This window comes from Leopardus geoffroyi, chromosome D3 (genome assembly GCF_018350155.1).
Source record: "Leopardus geoffroyi isolate Oge1 chromosome D3, O.geoffroyi_Oge1_pat1.0, whole genome shotgun sequence".
In the NCBI taxonomy this organism is placed as follows: domain Eukaryota; kingdom Metazoa; phylum Chordata; class Mammalia; order Carnivora; family Felidae; genus Leopardus; species Leopardus geoffroyi.
The window spans coordinates 10,229,804-10,242,654 of NC_059339.1; the positions used below are offsets into that span (position 1 = coordinate 10,229,804).

Consider the following 12,851-nt stretch of genomic DNA (forward strand, 5'->3'; position numbering starts at 1 on the left):
ACTTAATATATGCAGTTTGACAGGCCAGGCTTTCAAAGATTTTATTTTTAAGTAATCTCTACATCCTATGGGGGGCCCGAACTCCCAACCCTGAGAGATCAAGAGCCGCACACTCCACTGACTGGCCAAGCCAGCCAGGTGCCCCCGATAGGTCAGACTTTGAACATAGAAGTTGTACAAGGGAAAGGAACCAATAAACAGAGCCCTTTGTGTTGAAATGGTTGACCACGTGGTCCTTTGACTCACTGCGTTTGTTACAGGAGAAATGTAAACTGGTTTCTTGGGTGTGTTTCCACGTTTAGGTGAAATCTGCTATTGAATTATGAGATCCATTTTTACTAGCGTGGCTCTTTACTAGTTTTCGTTTCTCCCCTAATGGACTATTTTAGAAGAAATGGAGCTGTCACCCACATCAAGATTCAGAACACCGGTGATTACTATGACCTGTACGGAGGGGAGAAGTTTGCCACTCTGGCTGAGCTGGTCCAGTATTACATGGAACACCACGGGCAATTAAAAGAGAAGAATGGAGATGTTATTGAGCTCAAATATCCTTTGAACTGTGCAGACCCTACCTCTGAAAGGTCAGTGACTCTTAGCGACTCCAGAGTCTGTGCGTCTCTCCCGTGCTGTAGGTGTTCTCTGAATGCTTTGTGGGGGTTTGGCTTGGTCTGTTGCTCAAGCTGTAACCTTTTCAAGTAAAGTTTTACTGAAGGAAGAAATGGGATCAGATTACTTTCAGATCCCCCTTTTCTTGTAAAAGTGTCCATCAGTGTTCCTTACGCTTACTCTGCGGGGATCTCAGATTATTCCTGTATGTTCTTGGTACATGCAGTAATTTTAGGATTATTGGACTTGAGCTGATAATCTTTGAGAGTTAGGAGAGAAAAACAAATGATAATGGAGATGCCAAAACAGCACCAGTTCTCAGTAGTAGCTCCTGACCAGCTATTCAGCAATGCCGCCAACAGATGTCAGTTTAAGCTCAGAAGCCGAAAAGCAGAGAGCTCAGAGGGTCAGATTTTTCATCAGTTCTTTTATGTAGTATCCACAAATGTGGCGAATGACCTTGCTTAGAGGAAATTCCGTTATTTCAGAGATCTTCCCCCACCCCTGCTGCCTTGTGTTGGAACTAAGCTGATGAAAGCCAGGGCTTGACCTATTTTTATTGCTTTTATTGGTTTTCTACAGCCCCAGTCTCCTCTCTGACTCAGTACAAATTCAGGGTCTCTTAGGTAGGTTTGTATATTTTGTATCTTCAGGTAGGTTTCTTCAGTTTGCACCACCTCTTTGTATGCCGATAGTTTGTTTCTCCAGCTACCACTGTAGCTTCAAGCAAAAGACTGCCAGCCACCTCAGTTTATCTCTAAATTTTACTCTGTTCAGTTGAGGGTGGATGAAAAATAACTCAAAGTATATTCCCCTAGTGATGAGCCATTAATACTCTCTGCCATGATAGTGCTTGCTTTCTTACCAAGATTCTGAGGGAAAAAGCCGCATGATTAATATGACTAGGTTCAGATTTTTTTAAAGTTTGTTTTTTTATTTGAGTAATTTCTACCCCTAACATGGGGCTTGAACTCACAACCCTGAGATCAAGAGTCACGTGCTCTTCTAACTGAGCCATCCAGGCACCCCATTAAGATGTTTAAAAAAAAAAAAAATTTTTTTTTAATGTTTGTTTATTTTTGAGAGAGAACTCAAGTGGAGGAGGGGCAGAGAGAGAGAGGGAGGGAGACACAGAATCGGAAGCAAGCTTCAGGCTCTGAGCTGTCAGGACAGAGCCCGACACGGAGCTCGAACTCAGAAACCATCATGACCTGAGCTGAAATTGGATGCTCAGCCGACTGAGCCACCCAGGTGCCCCAAGGTGTTTTTTTTTTTTTTTTTTTAATTTTTTTGTTTTTAATGTTTATTTATTTTTGAGAGAGTTAGAGACAGAATGTGAGTGGGTTAGGGGCAGAGAGAGGGGGAGACAGAATTGGAAGCAGGCTCCAGGCTCTGAACTGTCAGCACAGAGCCTGATGTGGGGCTCGAACTCACGGACCATGAGATCATGACCTGAGCCGAAGTCGGACGCTCAACTGACCGAGCCACCCAGGCGCCCCCCAAGATGTTTTTTTAAGTATCTGAGAGTACTATTGTCTCAGAGTCTGTCCTCTGATGGCCTACATCAGGACTCTGGCGTGCTGGGTGAAAATGCAGGTTGCTGGGCCACCTTCGGACTTCATGTATCACTACCTCTGGTTGTGAGGCATGGGAATTCACATTTTTAACAAAATCCCTCACCCCTACTCTAGAAGTTATGTGCATTAGGGTTTGAAATGATAGCCCGGTGTATGCTCCGAAGGTATTGACAGAAAACTTGGAGGCTGTTGAAAGTATTGGTTGGACATATTAAAACATTTGGAATGCTTCATTTATAATGAAAATCCTTTCTTATGTAATTTGCACATACCAAAGCAAGGGCAAACATTCAAATGATTTTCTGTTTCTACCATGATTTTCTCTTTTAATTTCTTTAAATGGTTGTGTTTAAATAGTTGATCCTTTTAGGGTAGGGCATGGAGAAATGACAAAATGCATTTTTAAAAGCTGGAGATGGAAACGAAAATAGGAAAGATTGAGGACATTTGTTTCCCAATGACTGTGGGCTCGTTTAAAAAGTTGAATGGTTATTCTTAACATCTTTGCCATTTTTCCTTCCTGCTTGGGCTGCAAATTTTGCCTTGTGCGGGATTGACCAATCTCTTAGAGGACTGTGTCTGTTTTTTAATTGTTTAGGAGCTCGCTGTGTATGGCAGTTTTGTGAAAGAATGCTGTGAACTCATGGCAGAACTCAATTGATTTTCATTTAAAAAAATTTAGGTGGTTTCATGGACACCTCTCTGGGAAAGAAGCAGAGAAATTATTAACGGAGAAAGGAAAACACGGCAGCTTTCTGGTACGAGAGAGCCAGAGCCACCCTGGAGATTTTGTTCTCTCTGTCCGAACTGGTGATGACAAAGGGGAAAGCAACGATGGCAAGTCTAAAGTGACCCACGTTATGATCCGCTGTCAGGTAAAGCCGCACTTGAACTACGGGTCTGGCAAAATGTCGTCTTTGGGTGATTTTTCTGCCAGAAGAAGACAGACATCACTTCCAACGTCAGATTTTCTTTGCTCGTTTAGTTACAGGCTGATATGCTTTTAGTACATTATTTATTATAATTGTTTCATCATTTCAGGACTTTGTTATTTACTTCCAGTCTATCCCTGGCAGATTAAATCCTGCCTTGGTGAATCACCTCTGCCCTTTACTGTCGAATTTGTTTCTGCTTGATTGTGGCTGGAGTCGGTCAGCCTTACTCTTCCACGTTTCTAAAGTGGTGACCTCGGTTCCTCCTTAGGACTATCACAGGCTGGCCTGTGACTGCATTTGCCTTCATGTTACAGAGTTCCTGCATTCAGGCTCGGAGAATTGAACTCACTATTTCTTGTTTTTAATGTGGTGATGGGACTAAGGAGGTTGATTCTTGGTCAACTATGTCAAACTTGGTTTTGACATAGTTTCTTAAATAGAAACTGTTCACTTATTGCTTCAGTTTTAAAATTACATAAATACAGGGGCGCCTGGGTGGCTCATTTGGTTGAGCATCCAACTTCAGCTTGGGTTGTGATCTCACAGTTCGTGGGTTCGAGCCCCGTGTCGGGCTCTGTGCTGATAGCTCAGAGCCTGGAGCCTGATTTGGATTCTATGCCTCCCTCTCTATCTGCCCCTACCCGGCTCATACTCTGTCTCTCTCTGTCTCAAAAAATAAACATTCAAAAAAATTTTTTTTAATTACATAAATATTTTAAAAAACAGCTTTATTGAGGTACAACTCACATACCATGTAATTTCGCCCTTTTAAAGCAGTTAGTGGGTTTTGGTATGTTACATATGATGCAATCACCGACACTAATTCCAGAACATTTTCATCACCCCGAAAAGAAACCTTGTGTCCATTCCCAGTCACTCCCCATCATTTCCCCTCTCTCCAGCTCTTGGCAACCACTAATCTACTTTTCATTTTCATGGATTTGCCTATTTTAGATGTTTCATATAGGTGGAATTATATAACATGGCTTTTGTGTCTGGCTTCTTATACTTTGCATAATGTCTTCAAGGTTTATCCATATTGTAGTGTGTGTCAATAAACTCTATTGTCAAATATTCCATTGTGTGGCTAGAGTAGATTTTGTTTATCCGTTAAAAATGGATGGGCATTTTAGCTATTGTGAATAATGCTGCTGTAAACATTTGTGTACAGGTTTTTGTGATATTCTCTATTTGATGAGACAACATCCTCCTATTTTCTTTTAATTTATAAAGTAAGTTTTCTTTAGTTCTTTGGACATTCTTATACTTGCTGATTTCAAGTCTTTATGTGGGCTTTTTCAAGGACAGTTTCTCTTATTAAGTGTTCTCCCCTCCCCCATGTTTGGTCCATACTTTCCTGTTTCTTTGCATGTTTCATATTTTTTTTTTGTTTGCAACTAGACATTTTAAGTGATACAGTGTGAGGACTCTGGAAATCAGACGCCGGCTTTTCCAGGGTTTGCTGTTTGCTGTCGCTATTTTTTTTATTGTTGCTGTAGTTGTTACTCTTTCTGTGTTCCATGATTTTCCTGTATTCTTTGCTATGTGTAGCCACTGAAGTCTTTGCGTGGTTAGTCTCCTAGCCTTTACCGGGGGCAGTGGGGAGAGCAGGGAGGGCTCTGTGTGTGTGGGTGTGTGTTGGGGCATACTTTCAGCGCTCTGGCCTATTCCAACTCTGCCTTAGCCTTCACCTTCTGTTTGTGCATAACCTCAAGGTCAACTAGAGGTAAAGATAAGGGATTTCTTGGATCTTCCCTACACTTCACACAGCCCTGCACAGTCACATAGCCCTCTGGATTCTCAAGAATATGTTAGAGGTGTTGTTGTTGTTGTTGTTTTTAACTTTTGATTTAAATTCGAGTGAATTAACATACAGCGTAATAATTAGTTTTAGGTGTACAATATAGTGATCCGACACCTTCGTGTAACACCTGGTGCTCATCACAACAAGTGCACTCCTTGATCCCCATCACCTATTTAACCTTTCTCCCCACCCACCTCCCTTCAGGTAACCATCAGTTTGTTCTCTACAGTTAAGAGTTTGTTTCTTGGTTTGCCTCTCTATGTTAGAGGTTTTCCAAGCCCTATGTGGACATCACCTAGATTTTCCTTTTTCCGTTTTGGTCAGTCTCTTATTTGCTTTAACTGGTTGGTATTACTGCCCTCAGGCTGCTCTGATATTAAACAGTTGCTGCTGATTGTTTTTGGCAGATCCCCTGAAGACAGGGCTGAGTGAACTCTAAGTCAGGTCAAATAAACATAAGCTCTGAAAACAGGGCTTTTCCAGGGAGCTGCTAAGCAGGCCCAATACAGGTATATCTCAGAGATATTATGGGTTCAGTTGCAGACCACTGCAGTAAAGTGAGTATTGCAACAAAGCAAGTCAAATGAATTTTTTTGGGTTTCCCAGTGCATATAAAAGTTCTGTTTATTCTATACTGTATCTTATTAAGTGTACAGTTGCAATATGTCTAGAAAACAACAGACAACAAACCTTAATTAAAAAATGCTTTGTTGGGGCGCCTGGGTGGCGCAGTCGGTTAAGCGTCCGACTTCAGCCAGGTCACGATCTCGCGGTCCGTGAGTTCGAGCCCCGCGTCGGGCTCTGGGCTGATGGCTCAGAGCCTGGAGCCTGTTTCCGGTTCTGTGTCTCCCTCTCTCTCTGCCCCTCCCCTGTTCATGCTCTGTCTCTCTCTGTCCCAAAAATAAATAAACGTTGAAAAAAAAAAATGCTTTGTTGCTAAAAACACTAAGCATCATCTGAGCTTTCAGGAAGTCATAATCACCGATCACAGATCTCCGTGACACATATAGTAATAATGAAAAAGTGGAAACATCGGAAGAATTACCAAAACGCGACACAGAGACACAAAGTGAGCAAATACTGTTGGAAAAATGGTGCCAATAGACTTTCTGGATGCAGGGTTGCCACAAACCTTTAATTTGTAAAAAAATAACGTATCCGCAAAGCACAATGAAGTGAAGTGCAATAAAGCAAGGTTTGCCTGTAGGGAATATTCTCCGGGGATAGGTCCCTTGAGAGGGTTCCAAATCCATTCTGTCCCCTCTGGCTATGCTGTGTTGCTGGCTCTCGCAGCTACTGTGGTTATGAGGCTGTTGGTTTTCAAGGCTACTGAAAGAGAGAGGTGCATGGGAAGAGAGGGCAAGTTAGAATGCCAGGGTTTGCTCCTTACCAAGATTCAATCATTTTTCTCAAATAAATGTTCCTTGGACTGGTGCAAGTCCTTGGTTAATTTTCTGAGTTCTGAAGAAGTCGGTGACAGTTTTTACCAGTATTTTTGTTGCTTTTATGGAAGAATGGATTTTCAGAGGTCTGTCCTTTGTCATTCTGAAAGTGCTTCTCCCCCTCCCCACCGCAGTTTTATTTTTAAATAAAAGATCATACCCAAACATCTTCATATTTAATTTTTAGGGTTTTGCATTTTCTGAGTTTAACTGTTTTCCTGTTGTTTCCCTGAAGTCGCCTATTCTGATCTTTTTGTCAGAGAAAATTTCCTGGTCTCTGTTTATAATTTCTCTTTTAGAGTTTCATTAGAAGAGGAAAATAGAGACATGGGTGTTGGGGCTTCAGTGCTGCCTAGCCAGCCTTGGAGTTTGTTGCATTTCAGAGAGAAATTGTTATTTACCTTCTCTTCAGCAGCCTGCCGTATGGTTGCTTAGCCTAGAGTGTAAGTAAATAGTAAATAATGCTGTTTTTCGTTTCTTTAACCTACTTAGTTAACGTATGAAGGGGAGACTTTTGTGCCCCTGGTGCTGAGGGATACTTACTTAGATCTCACACCCCATGAGCTCTTTCCCATTGAGTCGGCCTTTCCTGTTCGATCATCCTTGCTTTCTCTCCTTTGTACTACGACAGCCATTTTTTCTTTGGGGGAGAGTCAGTCTCTGTACTTCAGCTGGGAAAAATAATAATTTAACATAAAGGTAATAGGATTTTTTTCTTTTTTTTGGTCTTGAAAGGAACTGAAATATGATGTTGGTGGAGGAGAACGGTTTGACTCTTTGACAGATCTCGTGGAGCATTACAAGAAGAACCCCATGGTGGAAACATTGGGCACAGTGCTACAACTCAAGCAGGTGAGAATATTAGAAAGCTAAAGCTTCATCTCCTTACGGAGTTTAGAAAATCCTGATACAGAATATTCTAAATATACAGAAGTAGAATAGTATCATGGACCTCCATACACCCATCACCCAGCTTCAATTGTGATCAACTTAAAAATCTTGTTTCATTGTTACCGCACTCCACTGCTCTTCCCCTGGGGTATTTGGAAACGAATTCCAGGTGTTATGTCATTTCCATGATATCTCCAGGTGTATCTCTAAAAGGCTTTATGGAGTTTCTAAGGCAAGCTTTTACCAAGTGTTCGTTCTAGGCCTCCCTTTGGTTTACTTTGGGTGATTACACTTACTCCCTTTGGAGTTACTGCTACTTCAGAGTTCCCTCTTAGCACCTAGTGGCAAATTATATCATCTCCCCAAATAATGTTGGGATCGATTTATGAAGAAAAATAGGTTTGAATTTATATCAGCAGAGTAAAGTGTGTGTGGGGATTGAAGAAAGATACATTTTCTGACAAAACAGAAAAGCGAAACTGTATTTGAAAACTTTTGTTGTGAATTACTGTATCCTTTGAATTTCCTGTCCTTGCCTTACAAATATCAAGATGGAACTCTTTTTTTTTTTTTTTTTTTTGGTATTAACACTTTTTTTTTTTAATAATACTTTATTCATTTCACACCAACTGCTGAATTTGATTAGCCCCTCAACACAACACGCATCAATGCTGCTGAAATAGAAAGCCGGGTTCGAGAACTAAGCAAATTAGCTGAGACCACAGATAAAGTCAAACAAGGCTTTTGGGAAGAATTTGAGGTAAGTTATTAAAAAAAAAATTTTTTTTTTTTGCATGAGTTATTAAATCCTATTTTTAATGAGAGAGAAGTTGGCCCTGTATTTGGAATTGGATCTGAAAGACTTGAATCTGTGCTCTTTCTTAATTCAGCCATTGATTGACACGGAACAAGTTGCTGAGGGGGCTTCTCTGAAATAGAAGGGCATTGTGTTCTGGGAGAAGGGAGTTGGCAGTTAATATTAAATGGATGAGCCAATAGCTCCATTTGGCTCTTTTGGTTTGGACTGCTGGCAAAAACCCAGAAAAACAAAAGGATCTAATTCCTTTGGAAGATTTCCAGCATTGGCTGGCTTCTTTAGAGAGAATCTATAGCCTTATTGCAGTGAATAAGTGAAAGTGAAATACCTCATGGTGGTTTTAATTTGGGAGTTGACATTTACAACTTTGGGAAGTGAACCGATTTCTTTCCTGAAACCAACTTGGGTAGGAGAATGTCCCCAGAGGGAATGTGCTATGTTCCTGTTTTCCTCTGGTATGTCACTTACCAATTCACATTGTGATCGTGTTCTCTCTCCTCTCACCCATTTGATTGAAAACTTCCTCAAAAACAAGGATCATACCGTACTTACTTTCATAGTTACCCCTAGCATGTGGCACAGTGCCTAGAACTCAGTAGAAACTCCATAAATAATTGTTGAATGGGTATTTACATTTATCTAATGTTTATGTCACTTTATTATTACTATTCTGTTTATGGGAATGATGGACTATTACTTACTTTCTGTAGGACTTTTAGAATTAATAAATGTGGAACAAATGAATGGCCGCATGAAGTGGCTACAGGTCAGATCAGCTTATTGAGATAGACTTTATTTCCATTTTACAGAGGAGGAGCCTGAGGCTTGGGGAGGTTAAGTAAACCATCCAGCACCATACCACAAATACCGATTGCACCGCAGCGCTGAGGTTGGGTGCAGAATAGAACAGTCACAGTCCCCGCTCCACATTGCTGAACAGGAACTTGAACTCGGCTTCATTTTTTCATACCAGGCATTGGACTTATTGCCCAGGACACTATGTCAAACAAGATGGACAGGGTTTCTGTCTTTAAGGCGCTTCTAGTTGAGGGGCACCTGGGTGGCTCAGTCAGTTGAGCATCCGACTTCGGCTCAGGTCATGATCTCGTGGTTCATGAGTTCGAGCCTCACCTCGGGCTGGCTGCTCTTGGCACAGAGCCTGCTTCAGATCCTCTGTCTCCCCCTCTCTCTGCCCCTCCCCCACCAGCGTTCTCTCTGAGATACATAAAAACGTTAAAAAAGAAAAAGGGAGCTTCTAGTTAAGAGAGGGAAGACAGTGATGAAGGGCATCACTGAGAAACTGATGATCAGCATAATAAGTCAGATTAAAAAACTGTTTTTTAATGTTTGTTTATTTTTGAGAGAAAGAGAGCGAGCAGGAGAGGGGAAGAGAGAGAGGGAGACACAGAATTTGAAACAGGCTCCAGGCTCTGGGCTGTCAGCGTAGAGCCTGACGCTTGGCTTGTAATCATGAACTGTGAGGTCGTGATCTGAGACAAAGTCAGACGCTTAACCAACTGAGCCACCCAGATGCCCCCAGAATTTTTTTTTTAATGTTCGTTATTTATTTTTGAGAGAGGGAGCACAAGTGTGGACAGGGCAGAGAGAGAGAGAGAGAGGGGGAGACAGAGAATCCGAAGAGGGCTTCAGGCTCCAAGCTATCGGCACAGAGCCTGACATGGGGCTTGAACTCACGAACTGTGAGATCGTGACTTGAGCTCAAGTCGGACACTTAACTGACTGAGCCACCCAGGTGCCCCAATCAGTCAGAATTTTTAAATCTCAAGCCCACTGCTTTCTTCCCTGTGTCCCACCAGTGGCAAAAATAAAGAGCAGCATTTCTGGTCATTTAATTACATCCACTTGTTTTCATTCATTTCATGTAGTCTTTATAAAGCCTCATGAGTTAGGCGGGATGAGTACAGAAATTGGAATGGCAAACCTATTTTTCCAAAGTTTTTATTATACAAAATTTCATATCTATCCAAGAGCAGAGGGCAGAGTATAATCACAGCAATATGTCTGTCACCCAGCATTGACAGTTGTTGATATGTGGCCAGTCTTTTTTTTTTTTTTTAAAGTAGACTCCATGCCCGGTGTGGAGCCCAACAATGGGGCTTGAATTCACGACCCCGAGACCAAGACCTGAGCTGAGATCAGGAGTCAGACACTTAACCAACTGAGCTGCCCGGGTGCCCTGTGGCCAGTCTTTTTTTAACTCCTCCCCACCGCCTCCCCCTGCCTTGGCTTATCTTGAAGCAAATCCCAGGTGTTTTTTCATCTGTAACTATTTCATTTCAAAAGATCGTAACTAGAGTACCATGCTCACACTTAAAATTATTAACAGTAATGCCTTAACATTATGGATATCAGTCACTGCTCACGTTTTCCTGATCATCATGCGTACACATGTGCACACACATGCAGTTTGTTTGAACTGAGAAGTGCTTTTTCCTACTTGATTAAGAAAAAATGTTGAGGGGCGCCCGGCTGGCTCAGTCCAAAGAGCATGTGACACTTCATCTCGGGGTTGTGAGTTCGAAACCCACATTGGGTGTAGAGATTACTTAAATAAATAAAACTTAAAAATATTTTTTTGAATGTATTATATAAAATAGATGTGTATAAAGAACCCCCATGCATCATTATCAACGTTGCCAGTTATCCCTGATACCGTGTTATTTTTTTATTTTTTAATTTTTTAAACGTTTATTTATTTTTGAGACCGAGAGAGACAGAGCATGAACGGGGGAGGGTCAGAGAGAGAGAGGGAGACACAGAATCCGAAACAGGCTCCAGGCTCTGAGCTGTCAGCACAGAGCCCGATGCGGGGCTTGAACTCACAAACCACGAGATCATGACCTGAGCCGAAGTCAGATGTTTAACCAACTGAACCACCCAGGCGCCCCTTGATACCGTGTTATTTTATTTGTAAATACTTTGGTATCTATGGAATTTTTTAAAATTTATATTTTAGTTAATATACAGCACAATATTGGTTTCAGCAGAATTCAGTGATTCTTCACTTAAATACAACACACCCACTACTCATCACAAGTGCTCTCCTTGGTACCCATCACCCATCTAGCCTATCTCCTGCCCACCTCCCTCCATCAACCCTCAGTTTGTTCTCTATCGTTAAGTCTCTTGTGGTTTTTTTCCCTCTCCCCTCTCCCATACGTTCATTTGTTTTGTTTCCTAAGTTCCGCATATGAGTGAAACCATATGATACCTATCTTTCTCTGACTGACTTATTTCACTTAGCATAATACACTCTAGTTCCATCCACGTTGTTGCAGATGGCAAGATTTCACTCTTTTCGATGGCTGAGTAATATTCCAGTGTGTGTGTGTGTGTACACATATATCTACACACACACACACACACACACACACACACACACACACCACATCTTCTTTATCCATTCATCAGTCGATGGACATTTGGGGCTGTCTCCATAGTTTAGCTATTGTTGATAATGCTGCTATAAACATTAGGGTGCATGTACTTCCTTGAATCTGTATTTTTGTGTCCTTTGGGTAAATACCTCATGGTGCAGTTGCTGGATTGTAGAGTAGTTCTATGGAATTCTTTTTTTTTTTTTTTTAAATCTTAGATCCTTTAAGAAGGGTTTAAGGTTTTTTTTTTTTTTTTTTTAATTTTTCAATTTGAAAGAGAATGAGCGCGTGTGCAAGCAGAGGAGGGAGCAGAGGGAGGGGGAGAGAGAGAGAGAGAGAGAGAGAGAGAGAGAGAGAGAGAGAGAATCTTAAGCAGGCTCTATGCTCAGCGCCGAGGCCAGTGTGGGGCTCTAACCCACAAACCATGAGATCATGACTTGAGCTGAAACCAAAAGTCGGACGCTTAACTGACTGAGCCACCAGGCACCCCGGTCGTGAGCTGTTTTTTTAATCTATATCCTTGTTCATTTTACATTTTATTCATTCATTCATTCGTTCATTCATTCAGAGAGCAAGCTGGGGAGAGGGCTGTTTTTTTAATCTATATCCTTGTTCATTTTACATTTTATTCATTCATTCATTCGTTCATTCATTCAGAGAGCAAGCTGGGGAGAGGGCTGTTTTTTTAATCTATATCCTTGTTCATTTTACATTTTATTCATTCATTCATTCGTTCATTCATTCAGAGAGCAAGCTGGGGAGAGGGGTAAAGGGGAGAGAGAGAATCTCATGCGGGCTCCACACTCAGCGCAGAGCCTGACATGGGGCTCGTCTTGCTACCCTGGGATCATGACCTGAGCCAAAATCAAGAGTCAGACGTTCAACCGACTGAGCCATCCAGGCACCCCGTTACACATTCTCTTAAAATGGTAGCTGAGGCGATCATTCGTCCACACCACTTTTCCTTCACAGTGGCTATGAACTTTAAAAAAAGTGACAGCAGTGAGGTGGGTGTCTGTTGCCCGGTGGGTTCTTGAACACTAATGTCACTTAGGCAGTGCTTAGGGAAACAAAGTCAGACCTTCCCGGGAAGCTTGTGGCATCAGGGGTGTTGCTCATGATCCTGTCGGTGGGGTCAAGATGTGACCTTAGAATAGCTCCTAGCGTGACTTTCCTGGCCTTGGAAAAAGCAGGTTGCTTCTAAATGCTGACCTGATAGTTTCCCTGTGACATCTCAGATTCAGGTAATCTTTTATACATTATTAACAACAAAGCCAGTGAACCGGCTTTTGGGAAAAATGGAAAAAAAACAATATCATGTCTGTTCTCCATAGAGGTCAGGCTGATCTCATAAATTGCCATTCGCTAAATCAGAGCA

At 41.8% G+C, this 12,851-nt stretch overlaps 1 protein-coding gene across 2 annotated transcripts in view; it reads left to right on the forward strand.

Annotated features, from left to right (window-relative positions):
- Positions 1-12,851, forward strand: part of PTPN11 (protein tyrosine phosphatase non-receptor type 11) — an 83,897-nt gene that overhangs the window by 27,004 nt on the left and 44,042 nt on the right. For both annotated transcript variants that reach the window (XM_045458944.1, XM_045458945.1), the window contains exons 3-6: positions 390-584; positions 2,869-3,061; positions 7,103-7,219; positions 7,905-8,018. In XM_045458944.1, coding sequence (XP_045314900.1) covers positions 390-584; positions 2,869-3,061; positions 7,103-7,219; positions 7,905-8,018 — 619 coding nt within the window. The remainder of the gene's footprint in view (positions 1-389; positions 585-2,868; positions 3,062-7,102; positions 7,220-7,904; positions 8,019-12,851) is intronic.